General features: G+C 30.3%; 1 protein-coding gene and 1 long non-coding RNA gene across 2 annotated transcripts; both read right to left on the bottom strand.

Annotated features, from left to right (window-relative positions):
• Positions 1-2,876: 2,876 nt before the first annotated feature.
• Positions 2,877-6,093, bottom strand: LOC126837454 (uncharacterized). Its single transcript, XR_007685521.1, has 3 exons — positions 6,044-6,093; positions 3,389-3,462; positions 2,877-2,973 (listed from the first exon to the last, which is right to left on the bottom strand). It is a non-coding gene; the product is annotated as an uncharacterized LOC126837454 (long non-coding RNA).
• A 3,545-nt stretch (positions 6,094-9,638) lies between these two features.
• Positions 9,639-11,602, bottom strand: LOC126837453 (uncharacterized). The gene is made up of 4 exons (XM_050571360.1): positions 11,584-11,602; positions 11,457-11,530; positions 10,717-11,023; positions 9,639-10,064 (listed from the first exon to the last, which is right to left on the bottom strand). The coding sequence occupies exons 2-4, from the start codon at positions 11,517-11,519 to the stop codon at positions 9,772-9,774; spliced, it is 663 nt and encodes a 220-aa protein (XP_050427317.1). The 5' UTR covers positions 11,520-11,530; positions 11,584-11,602; the 3' UTR covers positions 9,639-9,771.
• Positions 11,603-20,086: the final 8,484 nt, after the last annotated feature.

Here is a 20,086-nt window from a genome sequence, read left to right as displayed (position 1 = left end):
TACATTGTCAATCTAGTAAAATAGAAGTATAATATAGCTTTGAAATAATATAATCTGTGAAGTATAAATAGTTTGTGTAAGATTGCTATAATGGAAGTATATAATACATAAATATTAATTTTATTGAGAATAAGCGATTATAATTTAAACTATGGAGTACAAAAGATTGAAACATGAATCGTCGACCATTCCAACAAAATATAACAAGACATTGTATTTGTGTTATTTGGTCCACTAAGTTTTTGCAAAAAAAAAAAAAACCAGTACAGTGGGGTCGGTGCATAGTGGGGACGGAGCATAGTTGGGTCGGGGCATAGTGGTGACGGGGAGGTCACAGGTTTACAGGAATTTTTAAATCTGAAAGTGATAAAATCACTTTCGAAAAAACGCTTCGATGCAAATCGGTAGTTAGTATTTTCAAGCCAGTACAGTCCAAACCAAGCACAGTATAAACCAGCAAAGTTAGAAAGTTTTAAATGAAGGTTCTGTATTTACAAATGAGCATCAAAGCGTTTATTTGAAAGCGATTTTATTCAATTTTATCACTTTTATTTATAATAATTCTTGTAGACCTGTGACCTCTCCGTTTCCTCATTGCTTTGATTACATTATGCCAATACTCTACTGTACTAGTCCTCTCGGATAAAATCACTTTCAAATTAACGCTTTGATGCTCATTTGTAAATACAGAACCTTCATTTAAAACTTTCTATTTTTGCTGGTTTATACTGTGCTTGGTTTGGACTGTACTGGCTTGAAAATACTAACTACCGATTTGCATCGAAGCGTTTTTTCGAAAGTGATTGATAAATTATTTTGAGTAATGTAGCATGATAGTAACATGATTGAATATATGCTTTATATTGAATGATATAAAATTGCGCCCCACATACACATATATTTTATTGTCGACAAAGAAAATTGTAAATTTACAAAATGTCTTTGTCCAAGGGTGGCAGTATAGTTTAATGCGGCACGAATTAAATTTGATAATTCATAGGGATAAAGGCGTTTCAGTCTAAGTACGATATAAGTTCTAATAAATAAGCAGAAAAATATTGTGTACGTGCATTGTTGAAATAATAACATGTTTTATGTAATTTTCATGTAAGTTATTTTACTCTATATTAGTTCCGTTATGACAACATACTCTTGTGGTGTCACAACGTTTTTCTTCGCTAGACTAGTGTTTTCGGTTCCCTACTCTGATGTATCGATGCAATTATTTAGATCACATCTCTATCTTTTCAGGTAAGTATATAGAGTTATGGCCCGTTCCTGACTTTGTTGTACAGGTGTATTTATGGCTGTATCCATGCGGTTTTTAAGGGAAGTAAAAATATTTATTAGACTAATAGTTGCAATTTGCATTTACTAATTGTAACTTGTTCCTTTTCGCAATATTAGTAATGTCTCGTCAAAAGTGTCTACTAAGCAAGTGGGGACCCATTCTCATACTATAATATTCATTAGTTATTGAACATCGTTTGGACATGAAAATATGCTCTAGGGTATATTTTTAGCATATCAATATTGTAATTCACCCATAAAACCAGGTATAAAAAAATAAAAATAAAATCCAAAAGTTAAATAGTGAACAATATGACGTTTAATATCTCGTATATGACAAAATAATAACATTAAATATATAATATAACAATTAACAACAATCATTTAAAGTTTATCTTTATATAAAACAAAACATTGTTAATTAAAAATATAAATGTTGAATTTTTTTTTTCTATTTATTTTTATCCTTTACGGCTGTTATGAACTTTTCGACGACATCTTTTATTTTTTTTAGAACACCCTCTTTTACTTGGACTGTGACATCATGCCAATTTTCCCACATACTATCCACTGCTTCTTTGTCTTCGAGCACATCCGCACAGTCGACTTCTTCGAGAACCACCATAGCTTGTGTTGCAGTGATTAACTTTTCGCTTGCGTCGCCATCTTTGCCGGCTATTATTAATTTTTCTGCATCTTCAACGACATCAGAATAGAATGGATGCAATTTAGATAGGTCGACTGTGCACAAATATGAAAAAACATTTTAAAAACAGTTATAATACCGTATAATTTATAAGTAAACTATGCCATGAAATAAAAATCGCTAGGATCATGGCCAAATTTGGTATTCTTTTTGAACGATATGACATTAAGCACGAATAAAATGTGCATTAAATATTTGTTCTTATTTACTCATTTCGCTAAGTCCAGTCTCATAATTTTACTAAACATAAATAAATCAGGAAAAACCCCAAAATATTAAAATCCCCCAAAAAAAAAATAAAAATCATTAATTATTCTGTAGACGGTAGAATGTATAATACAATACCAACAAAACATTTTGAAAGAACAATTAAGTGTTTCTTGATGACAAAATAGTTTGATCGGATGTTTTTAAATACATCATTCTAAATTTTAATTACTATGTATGTGTTCTAAACCTACTTTCTGCCATATTTTTCGACCATGTTTACAGCAACTATTTTCAAAATTTATATTTTTTAAAGATAAAGTTTTTCTAAGTCCGACTGATAATTAAATAAATATAGGGTTCCAAAACCCGCATCAAAAAAAAAAAAAAAACAGGTATCTACAGAATGGAAATTGGATCAATTTAATTAACTTACTCTCCCCTTTTTGCGTATTATACAAAAATAAAACAAAATAATGATTTAGATACTTACATTCACCAGTTTCTTTTTTTTGTAAACAGTTATATAAATAAGGTTCAGTAAGCCTGCATCGAAGACTTGTCGTCGGGCTATAACTGTTCAAACCCTCGTCAATGGCATCATCATCCAAGGGCGTAATGTTCCCCTCATCCTCGTCCTCCTCATCCTCGTCCTCATCATCCTAGTCCCCCACCTCCTCGTTGTCCGCTTCCTCGGAGGACTTAAGACGCTTCGAGGGAGGCGTAGCCGGGGAAGATGTCTCTGAGGATGACGCAGCATGTAATGAAATCTGAAAGACGTACATACACAGTATTAGTACTATTAGTAGTAACATAGTTCTTGACGACTGTCTTGACAAATACCAGTAGAGTTATAGTTTTGCAGGTTCAGTGAAGATAAGTCCAAGAAAATTGGGTACGACGTTATAGAGGTTCTGGGAACACTAGTTCCCATTGTTTAGTATAGTAAGATGACTAAATATGTAGTTTGCATGATGAAAAATATCACTGCAGTCGTTTTTAGTTACATTATGTTACGGACAATAAGTAAAATATTACTATTATTTCAACATTATGAATATACATATATATATATATATTTATATATATATATGTTTCTATAAAAACAAAAGAGTACAAACAGTTTTTCTATACATTTGAACGATATTCGTATTTGTTATGTTTTGTATAGAATGTTGCACTTACGATGAGACCAAAGGAAAAAATTGCAAATAACATGACACAACGAAGACGCATGATTGAGTTCATGGTTAGAATACCTATAACAAAACAAAAATCAATAATATTTATTATTTTTCATCGACAAACATACTTAATAACGGTGCTATGAAATAATAAATCTTCAACGATCAACTCTGTATTACAAACTAATAGAAGAATAACTATAACTCAAAATACAAATAATGGACACCCATTCACGAACGAGTTAATAAAATGTAAGTATTTTTTTATTAATATTCAACTGATATGCACGCTTATAATGTTTATTCGACAATAACAAATCCACATTAATTATCGATATTAGTTTCCAGTTTTGTACAAAATAATGTCCTGAGAATTACACGTTTCCGATAAACTGAGCAGTGTTGTTGCATAGAATCTTTTCAATAAAATTACATGGTACTAAATTTAGAGCTTACGATTACACTGGGTAGTTAAAATACCCGACTACTCGGTATTAAAACCCCAGGTATTCGGGTATTAACTAAAACTTGTTCTAATAGTTGTAATTATGTTCAGAAATATATTTTTTTCATTTAAATAATAAGCCTCGAAATCAACGGCCAACGTCTAAAATGTGTTTACGGTATTATTATTTTAACAGTAAGTTTTAAATATAATATTTATAATAAATTTTAAATACATACATAAATATCTAGTATTTTTAATTTTAATACTAATTATATATTTTACTGTCGATATTTGTATTTCTGAGGAATGTAAATTAACTATTGATAACACATTAATCGGGTCCAAGTAGTACAGACATCGACATTCAAAATTAAAAACTGCCTTGTTTCCGCTTTACTAACTTCTTACTTTATAAGGAAAACCACAATTTGTCACTTTAATTAGTTAGCTCTGTATTGTCTTATGTTAAATCGGCAGCCGAATGTACCCGTTATAGTTTTAAATGCTTATTGTTGATTCCAAATCCTAAACAAAACCATTGTGTAGGGTGCTAACATCCTAAGAGTCCTATGTATCACGCATAATTTAATTTTAATAGTAATTGACAGGATCAATAATTATTTAAAAATACCTACATATTTTCTGCAAATCTAGAGCTGAAAACGTAATATTTTTACAATAGTGTAGATTTTCCTATTTTTGTGTTTGGATTTTTTTTAATTTGTGATTTTAATTTTACTATAAAATAATGTATTTATAGGCTCGATTGACCTAGAAAACATTGCAATGTATAATCACCGTAAGGGAATCCTGCACAAGTGCACTCATTAAGAATAAGACACCCATTTTCTTCGAAAATAATCGCAATTTTTTTTTTTAGAAAATGTCTTTATTACATTGAATACTTACAAATATACAAAATATATGCACAACAGTAAATGGGTAAACAGTAAAAAACAAAAATAATAATATAGCTTGAATAACATGCAGTAGGGGGACACCCAATGGAGCTACCTACTTTGAATTTTGAGTTTGTTTATCTAATATTTCTTTTTTGTTTGATTGCAATTTTATCGTTTTTCTTTTTGAAAACATTGCAGTTTTTGTTATTTTACAATATTATAAAATTACTAAATATTTACATGTTTTAGTAGGTATTTTTTTAATTAAATGGGACCCGTGCATATTAGTTTAACTTTTTAAACTAAGAATAATTTTCTGAACATTTTGACTCGTCGATAACCGGTTTTGGATACCTAGTTACTTTTGATGTTACTAAAGTTAGAGCTATGCACGCAGATAAAAATAATATTACACTCTATCCTTTTTCCCGTTCTAAACTTTTAACTTTAAAAACCTTAAAATTAATTATCTAAAACTGGTAATCGACGAGTCAAAATGTACAACAAATGATTCTTAGTTTAAAAAGTTAAATTAATATATACATACGTTTTTATTTCAGTTTCAAAAGACATAATAGCGTTAAAAAAAAATTAAAAAATATCAAAATTAGAATAATTTTCAGTTTTTTACAATAACAAAAACTTATGTTATTGTAAAAACAAATAGAAAAACTACAAAATTGCAATTTTTTTTAAGAGCGAATGTGTGTCTTTTCCTTATTGAATCACCCTGTATATATGCATTCGATTCATTGGTGTACATATCTTTGTATACGGCAAAACTTGTCAGTGCAAAAATATGCAATATGCAAGTGCAACGAATAATTTTATAACATAGGTTGTCATCTATAATGACTATAATGGGTGTCGTTTTGTTCAGACCACTCTGATAGTAAGTTATTATTAATAAATATTTAATAATCGCGTTAATGGGTACTCGACCGGTCTAGTCGGCAACAGAATACGGCACGCTTCTAAAAGCTTACGGCGAAAATGGATGTGAAAATATTCCTAAACCACGATGCCTTAACCAAGTTCGGTTGAGTGCAATACTCAAATTTTTTTTTTAATTTTAATCTGCCCGCAACGCGCAGATAAAAATAAACAACACATTACTTCGACCCGAGACTTAAATAGTTCTAAAACTAATTGTTTTATTAATTAAAAGTTAATCGATCAATAAAATAATACAAACCAAATTAAGTCTTAGTTTAAAACGCTATGAAATTACATGCAGTCAATGTATAAATTACGAATGCACTCTAAAACGTACCGTCAAAGAAAAATAATTTTTAATAATACTTACTTGGTAGTGGTTTGATGAGCCGTATGGATTAAGTCATGTGTGAGAGAAACTCGAAAAATCACTAATACAGTTTACAGTGTTCGGTTTGACTTTATGTAGTTAGTTTTGTGACTCTCCTCCACTTGCCGCATTTTCTTAAGTTGCAAGTAACACCCGTTTTGCAACCGATTGTGTTTACATAGGACAACCAATAGGATTCTATTGTAGATGGTAAGACGGGTCTTCGCTACCCCCACTTGTTGTCTGGTTTGTCCAATGTGGTTCTAACACATATTTTTGTTAGCGCCCATTGTACCGTGAGCCGTGCATTGCAAATTATATTCAACTTGAAGAAACTATAGACTAGAATTATTAAAAAAAAAAATATTTAATTAATTAAGGTTTTATTTTATGCTCCGAATTTTCGTTGTACGTTATAAATGCGTGAACATTACACGGTTGGTAGTATTTTTTTTTTTTGCGTTTTATTTACCTTAAATTCGTATCGGTAGCAACGAACATATGAGTCATAATAATACACATAAAAAAGCTCCTTGATGGTAGATGTACTCAGATTTTCCGTACTATTAAATGCGTTGGTATATAAAACGCCTTGGAGTTTTATTATGTTAAACATACATTCGTTGTAGACACAAATGTGTTGTATACACCTTTGGGTAGAATTTACAGAAATGAGAAAATTGTAAATACATTTATAATATATTATTATTTATATAATGTGAAAAAAAAAACTATGAATTATCACGAATACATATGTTTTTTTGTATTGTATTTTATTCCATATTCCTACAATTGGTCTTAGAACACCTAAAAATGTCTACATCCGTGTATGTTACTATATTATTTTTATATTCAAAATTTAAAACCTTTATCGTTACTTTTCTAAATAATATTGTATATTCACTTTTTTCAACGGGAAAACGTATTGAAAACACGTTTTAAGTTGTATTATTTATTTAAAATAAGAAGACCACTTGTTTTGATTTGTTGTTTTGTATGCTTGTTCAAACAGTTACAGTCATACACATAATATGTCCTAAATAAAAAAATATTCGAAAACAAAAACAACATCTTTTGTCATCGACCTAGTTATATTATTTGAATGTGGAATTTCTTTTAGCGACCGGTATTAATGCGAACGTGACTTTTTGTGTGTTATAAAAAATAATAATAATCCAACTTATTAAAAGACTACGGCTCTTTTAAATTTGATCATAAACTTCAAAGTCCAATCAAATTCTAATTTACTAAAACACAAAAAATAGATTAACATAAATGTATAAATTTATTATTCATACAAGTTGCTATAGGATATTGCAAAATCGCCCCTCCCTAAATTCCTCTTACCGAAGGGGGAAAAATTACAATGACCTTGAAATAACATTGTATTACCAAAAAAAATTTGTTTTTTTTTTATTATTCTAGAAAATCGTCAAAAAGTCGGGTTGGCCATGAATTTGTTAAGACCTCGAATTTGTCGATTCGTACTTTTCAATTTATGTAAACAGTGGAAATGGGAACGCACATCGAACGACCCAAGTGTTTTTCTATAGTGAAAAAAATTGTGTTTTCTATGTTAACATGAGTACATCGGTGTTTTCATACCTATACGAATTTAAGGTAAATAAGACGCGAAAAAAAAAATTTACTAACCGTGTGTTGCTTATCGTTTTATATACCTAATATACTAGCACATTTCATACAACGAAAATTTAGCGCATAAACTAAAACCTCAAACATAATATTCGGTTTGAAAACCCAAATTTGGGCCTCTGGTAAAAGAAATCTGTACACGTTAGCCAAGAAGAAGGATTATTTTCTAACGTTAACGTTAACATTTTTCCAAAAAACAAAGCCAGTAGAGTTAGGTCGAGGCATAGTGGGTGGGGAAGGGAGGTCACAAGTACACAGAAATTATTACAACTGAAAGTGATAAAATCGTTTTTAAATAAACTCTTCAATGCGAATCTATGGACGTATCGGTTCAAACCGGTACAGTCCAAACTAAGCATAGTAGTTGAACGTGTAAGTAGTAGTTGGTAGTAGTAGTATTATGTAAGTAAATAAGATGGGTTTACAGATAAAAATACAAATATCGAGAAAACCTAACGTACCAAATTACAATTGTTTGCTTGAAAATTAATTTTTAGTTTAAGGGTTGATACGATTAGGGTTGATCGTCTGTCTGTATGAATGTATTGCTATAGTAACCCATATATCGTTGTCAACAATGTAATTAAATATTTCCATTGCCTGTTTACTCATTTGCACACAGCAATGTGTGAGTAGTCATGGAAATTGACTACGGTCAATGTGTATTTCCCCCTTATTTTGGAATTTTCCTTAATAAAGTAAAAGTTTGATCAAAGATTTTTTTGACAAAATTGTATATCCTTATTAAATTTCTAAAAAATTGCTTCGAAAAGTGAAATAGAGAAAAAAATTCTATATATTTCATTGGAAACGGTTTAAATTTAGTGGTCTTATAGTTTTAACATTTTAATGGAATTCAAAAAAAAAATTTGCACGACGTACATCGTCGGTTGTATTTTATGTTTCAGCTAAAGTTTATGCTAAAGTAATCAGTTTTTATTTACTTTTGAACTCGGTGTAACTTTTGAAACACATGTGCTCTCTTTTCAATTTTAAATATTGAAGACGAATTACTCAAATCCATTAATTGGTCAGATATAACCATATTTTTTTTACATTTTATTGTTATATTATTTTTTTTGTGTATTTTAATAATCTATTGTTATTTGAATAGCTAATATATACAGAATGGACACATGTCTAATATTCTACAAAAAACACTTTATTGCATAATCAAATGTAATACCCATAAATATATGATTCTGTGCAAACGAGACACATGTCCTACTATATAAGTAAAAAAAAAAAATTATTATGAACAATTTCGTTAATTATGGCACTTGTCATCTGGACGTCTGAGCTTTTTGCCCTAAAAGAATTGTTATCGAAAATTATATTGCAGTATTACCATTGTCACCATTTTTTTCCACAAAACATTGCTTAAACAAAATTGTCTTGGAACTTCGGTAAGTACAATAGTTATAACAACTTCTTCTTATTGATAAATTATTTTGAGTAATGTAGCTTGATAGTAACATGATTGAATATATGCTTTATATTGAATGATATAAAATTGCACCCCGCATAAACATATATTTTATTGTCGACAAGGAAAATTGTAAATTTACAAAATGTCTTTGTCCAATGGCGGCAGTATAGTTTAATGCGGCATGAATTAAATTTGATAATTCATAGGGATAAAACCGTTTCAGCGTTTTTAAGGGAAATAAAAATATTTATTAGACTACTAGTTGCAAATTGCATTTACTAATTGCAACTTGTTACTTTTCGCAATATTAGTAATGTCTCGCCAAAAGTGTCTACTAAGCAAGTGGGGACCCATTCTCATACTATAATATTCATTAGTTATTGAACATCGTTTGGACATGAAAATGTGCTCTAGGGTATGATTTTTAGCATATCAATATTGTAATTCACCTATAGAACCAGGTATAAAAAAAAAAATGAAATCCAAAAGTTAAATAGTGAACAATATGACGTATAATATCTCGTATATGACAAAAGAATAACATAAATATATAATATAACAATTAACAACAATCATTTAAAGTTTATCTTTATATAAAACAAAACATTGTTAATTAAATATATAAATGTTGAATTTTTTTTTTTTATTAATTTTTATTCTTTACGTCTGTTATGAATTTTTCGACGATAACTTCTATTTTTTTTAGAATACCCTCTTTTTCTTGGTCTGTGACTGTGTCATCATGCCAATTTTCCCACATACTATCCACTGCTTCTTTGTCTTCGAGCACATCCGCACAGTCGACTTCTTCGAGAACCACCATAGCTTGTGTTGCAGTGATTAACTTTTCGCTTGCGTCGCCATCTTTGCCGGCTATTATTAATTTTTGTGCATCTTCGACGACATCAGCATAGAATGGATGAAATTCATGTGAGTTAACTGTGCACAAATATAAAAAAACATGTTAAAAACAGTTATAATACCGTACAATTTATAAGTAAACTGTGCCATGAAATAAAAATCGCTAGGATCATGGCCAAATTTGGTATTTTTTTTGAACAATATGACATTAAGCACGAATAAAATGTGCATTAAATATTTGTTCTTATTTACTCATTTCGCTAAGTCCAGTCTCGTAATTTTACTAAACATAAATAAATCAGGAAAAACCTCCCAAAAAAATAAAAATCCTTAATATTATTATGTAGACGGTAGAATGTATAATACAATACCAACAAAACATTTTGAAAGAACAATTGAGTGTTTCTTGATTACAAAATAGTTTAATCGGATGTATTTAAATACTTCATTCTAAATTTAAATTACTGTATGTATGTGTTCTAAATCTACTTTCTGCCATATTTTTCGACCATGTTTACAGCAACTATTTTCAAAATGTATATTTTTTAACGATAAAGTTTTTCTAAGTCCGACTGGTACTTAAATAAAGGTATTAAGGTTCTAAAACCAGCATCAAAAAAAAAAAAAAAAACAGGTATTTACAGAATGGAAATTGGATTAATTTCATTAATCTAATCTTCCTTTTGCGTATTATACAAAAATAAAACAAAATAATGACTTAGATACTTACAACCATCAGTTTTCTCATCTTTTTGAAAACATTTATATAAATAAGGTTCAATAAGCCTACATTGAAGACTTGTTATCGGGTCATAACTGTTCAAACCCTCGTCAATGGCATTTTCATCCAAGGGCCTATCCTCCTCATCCTCGTCCTTCTCATCCTTTTCCTCCTCAACCTCGTCACCCACCCCCTCGTCCCCCACCCCCTTGTTGCCTGCCTCCTCGTTGCCTGCCTCCTCGGAGGACTTATGACGCTTCGAGGGAGGCGTATCCGGGGAAGATGTCCTTGGGGGTGACGCAGCATGTAATGAAATCTGAAAGACGTACATACACAGTATTAGTACTATTAGTAGTATCATAGCTCTTGACGACTGTCTTGACAAATACCAGTAGAGTTAAAGTTTTGCAGGTTCATTGAAGATAAGTCCAAGAAAATTGGGTACGACGTTATAGAGGTTCTGGGAACACTTGTTCCCATTGTCTAGTATAGTAAGATGCCTAAATATGTAGTTTGCATGATGACAAAGATCACTGCAGTCGTTTTTAGTTACATTATGTTACGGACAATAAGTAAAATATTACTATTATATCAACATTATGAATATATATATATATATATATATATATATATATATATATATATATATATATTTATAAATATATATATATATATATATAAATGTTTCTATAATAACAAAAGAGTAGATATTCGTATTTGTTATGTTTTGTATAGAATGTTGCACTTACGATGAGACCAAAGGAAAAAATTGCAAATAACATGACACAACGAAGACGCATGATTGAGTTCATGGTGAGAATACCTATAATAAAACAAAAATCAATAATATTTATTATTTTTCATCGACAAACATACCTAATGAAATAATAGTAATAATAATGAAATAATAAATCGTCAACGATCAATTCTGTATTACAAACTAATAGAAGAATAACCCGTTCACGAATGAGTCAATAAAATGTAAGTATTTTTAACTGATATAATCATACAAACAATACAAAAATATAAATATGATAAAATAATACAAATAAATTAACTTAGTTTTAAACGCTATGAAATTATATGCAGTCAATTTATAGATGACGAATGCACTCTAAACATACTGTCAAAGCAAAATAATTTTTAATATTACTTACTTGGTAGTTGTTTGATAAACCTTATGGATTAAGTTGTGTGCGAGAAACACAAAAAACCACTAATACAGTTTACAGTGTTCGGTTTGACTTTATGTAGTTAGTTTTGTGACTCTCCTCCACTTGCCGCATTTTCTTAAAATGCAAGTAACACTCATTTTGCAACCAATTGTGTTTACATAGGATAACCAATAGGATTCTATTGTAAATGGTAAGACGGCTCTTCGCTACCCCCACTTGTTGTCTGGCTTGTCCAATGTGGTTCTAACACATATTTTTGTTAGCGCCCATTGTATGGTGAGCCGTACATAGCAAATTAAATTCAATTTGAAGAAACTATAGACTAGAATAATTAAAAAAAAATATTTAATTATTTAAGGTTTTATTTTATGCTCCGAATTTTCGTTGTACGTTTTAAATGTGTGAACATTGTACGGTTAGTGATATTTTTTTTTTTTGTGTTTTATTTACCATCTCGGTAGCAACGAACATATGAGTCATAATAATACACATAAAAAAGCCCCTAATAATAGATGTACTCAAATTTTTCGTACTATTAAATGCGTTAGTATATAAAATGCCTTGGAGTTGTATTATGTCAAACATATTCGTTGTAGACACAAATATGCTGTATACACCTTTGGGTAGAATTTACAGAAATGAGAAAATTGTAAATACATTTATAATATATTATTATTTATGTAATATTAAAAAAAGCCAGTACAGTGGGGTCGGGGCATAGTGGGGAGGGGGAGGTCACAGGTTTACAGGAATTTTTAAATCTGAAAGTGATAAAATCACTTTCGAAAAAATGCTTCGATGCAAATCGGTAGTTAGTATTGCCGTGAAGCTGTGTGTGAGTAGTCATGGAAATTGACTACGGTCAAAGTGTATTTCACCCTTATTTTGTAATTTTCCTTAATAAAGTAAAAGTTTGATCACAGCTTTTTTTGACAAAATTGTATATCCCGAACAAATCTCTAAAAAATTGCTTCGAAAAGTGAAATAAAGAAAAATTGTCTATATTTTTTATTGGAAACGGTTTAAATTTAGTGGTCTTATAGTTTTAACACTTTAATGGAATAAAAAAAAATTTTTTGCACGACGTACATCGTCGGTTGTATTTTATGTTTCAGCTAAAGTTTATGGTAAAGTAAATAAAAACATAAAATAGTGAAATTTAAACATTAAACAAAAACAAAGCTATTAGGGATATCAACAAAACCGACGTTTAACCAAAGCCTTTCAAACGAGGATATTTATAGATAAAAAAATAATAATCCAATTAATCTAATCAGACAATTAAAAAAAGTCGTTAAAATGCTTTAAAATTATTGTAGAAATTGCATTAAAAAAAAAAATTAAAAAGCTACGTCTTTTTTAATTGATAAAATTTATAAACTTCAAAGTTTAATCGAATTGTATTTTACTAAAAATAAAAAAAAAACAATACAGTGGGGTCGGGGCATAGTGGGGACGGAGCATAGTTGGTTCGGGGCATAGTGGTGGCGGGGAGGTCACAGGTTAACAGGAATTTTTAAATCTGAAAATGATAAAATCACTTTCGAAAAAACGCTTAGATGCAATTCGGTAGTTAGTATTTTCAAGCCAGTACAGTCCAAACCAAGCACAGTATAAACCAGCAAATTTAGAAAGTTATAATTGAAGGTTCTGTACTTACAAATGAGCATCAAAGCGTTTATTTGAAAGCGATTTTATTCAATTTTAGCACTTTTATTTATAATAATTCTTGTAGACATGTGACCTCTCCGTTTCCTCATTGCTTTGATTACATTATGCCAATACTCTACTGTACTAGCCCTCTCGGATAAAATCACTTACAAATTAACGTTCTAACTTAAAAACTCGTAGGGTTTTTTTTTGTTTTTTCAAATTTCGTCTGTGAAGAATTAAACTTTTTCAACTACCCCCCCCCCCCAAAGAACAAACTAGATAAAATTTGTGATTTATAGAGTCGCTGTTCGAAGAAATGGTCTAGTATTAAAAAAGTTACAGTGTATACAGCGAAAAAAAAAGCCCACATCAGAGTAAAACCAATACCTTCTCGCTTTGCATCGAAGCTAAAACCAGTACTTGAGTATCAAAACCCAATAGTACCATTGTGAATAGATGTCAATAAAAATGTTTTATTGATTTGATACATTTTTTTATTTGTGATTTAAGGTGTTTATGTTAAAATCTACAAAATCTGCGAAAAACGCAGTTTTCTACTAATTAAATATGAACTGTAGTTCTGAATATTTATTTCGTTTGTTATGGGTACATATGAGTTCTAAGTCCTGACAAATTTTCAACTTAAAGGTCCTAAAATTACGGCTAAAAAAACTTGAACTACCTCTAAGGAGGTGGGAAATGGGTATAATTTAAATTTGAAACTATTTACGTACAAGAGCATACAAAATAAAAATATTCCTTGTACAAATCCTTATCAAAAGTTTTAAAACTACGGCTAAAAACCCCGAAAAACCAAAAAACTTGTACCCCCCCTAGGGGGGTGAGAAATGGGTATAGTTTAGGTTTGACACAACTGACGTGTGCGGGCATACCAAATAATTATTTCTTATACATTTCAACTCGATCCGACTCTTTTTCTCGAAATTATAGCCAGTAAAAGTTCTAACTTAAAAACTCGTACGGTTTTTTTTTTGTTTTTTCAACTTTCGTCTGTGAAGAATTAAACTTTTTCGACTTTTACCCCTCCCAAAGTACCAACTAGATGAAATTTGCGATTAATAGAGTTGCTACTCGAAGGAATTGGTCCAGTATTAAAAAAGTTACAGTGTATACAGATAAAAAAAAAAAACACACATCAGAGTAAAACCAATACGTTCTCGCTTTGCATCGAAGCTAAAAACGATTGGTATATTTTCATTTATGTAAACAGTGGAAATGGGAACGCTCATCGAACAACCCAAGTGTTTTTCTTTTAAATTTTAAAAAAAATTTTGTTTTCGAGTTAATGCTTAGGCGAGAATTCGATTAGTAATACTTCCATAAAAAACCGTACATGTAAATCTTTATTTACTTTTGAACTCGGTGTAACTTTTGAAACACATGTGCCAATGTGCAAAATTATACAAAACCCTCGCTCTCTACCAACTATTAAAATAAGTTATACACCTATGCAATGGTCTTATCATTAATGACTTATTGGTTCGTATTGGCCTAAAACGGAACCCCTAATTTGTTGGAAACTGTCCACCATCTTTTATGGTCTCCGCCGTTTTAAATATTTTCAAATTGAGCGAAACACCAACCAGCAATGGGTATTTTGAAAATTGATAAAAAGATTTTTATTCAACTCAAACCGAATGTTTTCGTCACGGTTTAAAGACGCAATGAGTACGCTTTAGAATAATTGTAATTTTGTAGTATTTTTTTTTTTTTTTTTGAGAACATTTTGGGTTATCATATTTTACAATATTATAAAAATACTAAACATCAACCTTTTTTTCTATTATTTTCCATAAGCCTATCAACTTTTAAAAACTTAAACGGCAATTTGTGTACATATTTAATTTACTATTTAAACTGAGAATTAGTTTCTGAATAGTATACCGGTCGATAACCAGTTTTGGCTAATCACTTTGGGAGTTATTAAACATTAAAATTAAGGAAGGGAGGAAGGGTGGAGTGAAATATGATTTGTTCCGCTGGCACTACGCTTCTGTCAAAATACCAAGTTGTGAAAAAAAAAAATAGAAAAGGCAAATGTTTAGTAATAGTTTTATAATATTGTAAAATAACACCAACTTAAGTGTCTCCAATTATTATAAAAGCTACAAAAATGCTATTATTTTAAGAGAAAACTAGTGCTCTGTCCTTAATGAATCAATCAATTTTCTAGTGCATTTCGATTTATCGAAAACAGTAGAATAACATGTTTTTGTAATATACTCGAAGGTACACGTGTATTAATATCGGGTGTTTGCTTTACAACGATTTATCATTTTGTTTTCTTTATCGATGTGCAACATGTAGTCATAAGAAACGAATTTAGCAAAATAACGACCGGAATGGCATAAAACTTTTCCTGAGGGTCCGAAAAGTTCTTTCAGTTCCTGGGGTGCAAATTGTAAAATGTATTATCTACGTTTCATTTTTTAATGTAATGGGATATGGGGGCGCGTAAAAAAACGGAAAATATTTTGACAAAACCGTATTTTAGCAGACACATAATTTTCTCATCAGCTTATGATTAATAAACTGATGAACTATATATTAGAGATGGGATAAATGAATCATACAAAAGATTCGAATCATCTGAATCGATTCACCAAATATGATTCGTTCTAAAGATTCGTTCACGTGTAAAAAATGATTCGTATATTTTCATTTATGTAAACAGTGGAAATGAAAACGCACATCGAATCACCAAAGTGTTTTTCTGAAGACAAAAATCGTGACTTCGATTTAACGCTTAGGCGAGAATTCAAAAAATAATACTTCCATAGAAAATCATACATTTTTTTTTTATATCTTTCTTTACTTTTGAAAAACGTGTGCCAATGTGCGAAATTATACAAAACCTTCGCTCTCTACCAATTAAAATAATTTATACACCTATGTCATTGTCTTATCATTAATGACTTATTGGTTCATATTGACCATTTACTACGATCACCGCCATTTTAAATATTTTAAAATTGAGTAGAATACAAAGCAATGAGCATTTTTAAAATTGTTATAACATTTTTTAAAAAGACACTAAATTAAAATTTTTTCATCATAATTTTCTAGCGTTGAAACATTTTTGGTTATCATATTTTACAATATTATAAAAAATACTAAACATTAACCTTTCTTTTTTATTATTTTCCTTAACCTTTTCAACTTTTAGACACTTAAATTGTACCGTATGTCATTCAAACTGGAAATAATTTCCTAATTTTTTAGCTTCGATGCGGAGCTGAGAGGTATTGTTTTTACAATGATGTGTTTTTTTTTTGTGTCTGGACCCACGATATCTTGGAAACCGCTCAACCGATTTCTTTGTGTAGCAACTCTATAGATCAGAAATCATACCTGAGAGGTACTTTATCAGGCCAAAAATTTAAAAAAAGTCACCCCTTCCTTATCAAAATCGAGAAAAACACCTAAGAAATTTACAAATATTTCAACTTAATCTTACGATGCTCTATAACTTTATATTTTCATTTTATTGTTAATTATGATGTATGGGTAACTATGACAGTACCTTTTTTATAGACAGACGATCAAACCCTATCGTATCTACCCTGCACAAGACTAAATATTAAATTTTAAGTACATTATTGCTGGTCCCACGATATCTTCTAAACCACTATAACTAGTTTGAACATACTATCCACAGATTCGCATCGAAGCGTTTATTTAAAAGTGATTTCATCACTTTCAGTTATAACGAAATCTTTAGACCTGTGACCTGTCCGTCCCCGCTATGCCCCAACCCACTGTACTGGCTTTTTTTAAAGTTATTTTATCACATTCAGTCAGCTCGGCCCAACTCAAGTCCCAATCCCAATTGTAATGGCTAATTCCTTTGTGAATATCCGTCGATATCCATACTTAAGGTTAGCTTACTATTTGCGGATTATTAAAGGCGGTGGTTGTAAAATAATAAAATATCTATGTGCGCAAATTGTATGTAAATAGTATATTCGATTCGATAACGTTTTCAAGTTTTCACGATTTGCTATGACCTTCGAATTTTCGACGTAAAAAGTATTACTAATAGATGCGTACAAAAAAAAAAAAAAATTTGAAATCGAACATTGCCAATTTTATATATTGTTTTAGTCGTTCGATCGACGTATTTTTCTGCTTAAAACTTATGAAACTTTATCGATGGCAAAAAAAATGTACTAAAATATTGTCATGTGTGCACAAGTGCCAAAATCGTATGGTTCTCGAAAATATTTTCGATTTATTATAACCTTAGCATTTACTTTAAAAAAAAGGTTATCAATAAAATTGCACATGAAAAACCCCGAAATGCCGACAACCCCCCCCCCCCCCCCTCCTGAGAGAAAGGCTGAAAGTTTTTAAAATTTGTTTGGCATAATATTAAGATTTAAGAACTGAAAATTGGTTCGAAAATAGGTCTAACAAACACCGTGTAACATGAGTAGGAAAAAAATATCGGTACCTTATCAGTATCCTAATAGGACATATTTTACTTTTTAATTTTGTAATTTGAGTTGAAGTTTTTTTTTTGATGATCAAAGTAGGACAAAGAAAGATACACATTTTGGTTGTATATAATTTTTGAAATCATAGTACATCCATCCTTAGTAATTTGGTAAATTATGGATAATAGGGACACGTGTGTAGGAAAATATTACAATCGCCATAACACAAAGATTTCTAGTAATTATAATGCATAAAACAGATTTAGCTACAATATAGATACCACTACTTTGATTGACTGACTTTTTTAGGAGGGGATCTGATCCTTTTTTTCTTTTCTTCTGAGTGATTTTTCTTTCTATCACCCATGTAACTCCTAAGTGAGTACTTTTGATAATGATGGCAGGAAAACTGAGATGCTACGGTTTGCAGACGATGTAGGAGTAATAGTTGAAAACGAATAGGAAGTGCAAAGGATGCTGAGATGTATGGACGAAACTCTGCTCAATGAACTGCACATGAAAATAAATACGAAAAAGTCCAAAGTCCTTGTATGTAGCAGGAACAATAATATTAGGGCAAGAATAAATTCGCAAAATAATCAAGCAATAGAGCAAGTAGAAGAGTTCGCATATTTGTGAAGCATAATAAGTAAAGATGGCAGAAGTAAAAGAGAAATAATAAAGAGAATATGCCAAGCTAAGATAGAATTCAACAAAAAAAATAGGAATTTTTACTGTATTATTAACTAAGATATATGGGTTACTATAGCAATACATTTATATAGACAGTCGATCAACCCTAATTATATCCACCTTGTCATTAGGTACAATGCTTTTGTCGATATTTTTTGTATTTTTATCTGTGAACACTGAACCTCCCTTGCTTACTCACTTACTACTTCTACTCACTTACGTATAATATTTCTTACTGTGTAGGTTTATATTGTGCTTGCTTTGGACTTGACCGTTTTGAACCTATTGTCCACAGATTCGCATCCAAGCGTTTTTTTTTTTAAATTATTTTATCACTTTCAGTTATATTAATTTCTGTAGTCCCGTAAACTCCCTATCCCCACTATGTCGTGACCCCACTGTGCTCCATTTTTTCAAGTTTGAAATGTTCATAAATAATAGTTTAGACTTAAACGCAAAAACATTCATGACACTCCCACTGTCTACTATGCAAGATTACAACTCTAAACTTAATGGTCATCCGAACCAACTCGTTTACAACCCCGCTACCGGACATTTGGTTCTTAGCCAAAATTTAACAAGAGATCTGCTTCAGTATGTCCAAGTCAATGAAAGGTTTAACTGTAGGACTTCCCCCTCAAGAAATGTCACTGTCTAGTTTTTATTTATCTATGTAAACCATGTACCTATTTCGTTGCAGATTGTAAATATTCCAATGAAAGTTTTACTTTATTAAAAAAAAAATAACCATAATAATTTTTATATTACTAAAGTATTTTGTTTTAATTATTTTGGATTATTAGAAGTTGATTTCGAGTTAAAAAAAATATTATATTATAGTCGCTTTGGTTTTCTATCAGTGCGGATGACACAAGGTCATAATATATCATTTCGTTTAAAACAATATTACATTTTCTTCAAAAGCAAAATTATTTAAGCGTACCTACATTTCATATAGAGGCACATGTTATCGTTGAACCGGATCGGTGGAGTATTGAGTTAAAAGATAAAAGTTAACATTTTTTTTATATTTAAGTATTTTTCCACGATAAAGGAATAAACAACTTGAAAACAATGTCGGCTAGGAGTAGTTTGGTTTGAATATTTCTATGTGCAATAATATGGAGTATTATTATGACTCATATGTTTTTTCATACCTATACGAATTCATGGGCAAACAAAATATTAGTAGTAAAGATATAAAATCTACTTGAACCCTAAACCATAAAAATTATACACTTCTTGCGTACACATGCTACGACAACGATGAACATATTAGTAACCGTGTGTTGTTGACACACTTTTCCGTTTTTTATAATATACTAGAGCAACATTTATACAACGACAATTCAGAGTATAAAATAAAACCTAGTACATTATCAATTGGAAACCCAAATTTGG

The sequence above is a fragment of the Adelges cooleyi genome, unplaced genomic scaffold (genome assembly GCF_023614345.1).
Source record: "Adelges cooleyi isolate 19-005CV unplaced genomic scaffold, UGA_ACOO_1.1 ACOO_flye_CR_arks_rails_tigmint_CR_PRNA_249, whole genome shotgun sequence".
NCBI lineage: Eukaryota > Metazoa > Arthropoda > Insecta > Hemiptera > Adelgidae > Adelges > Adelges cooleyi.
The sequence above is the reverse complement of the archived record's forward strand: the minus strand, read 5'-3'. Positions and strand labels throughout refer to the sequence as shown.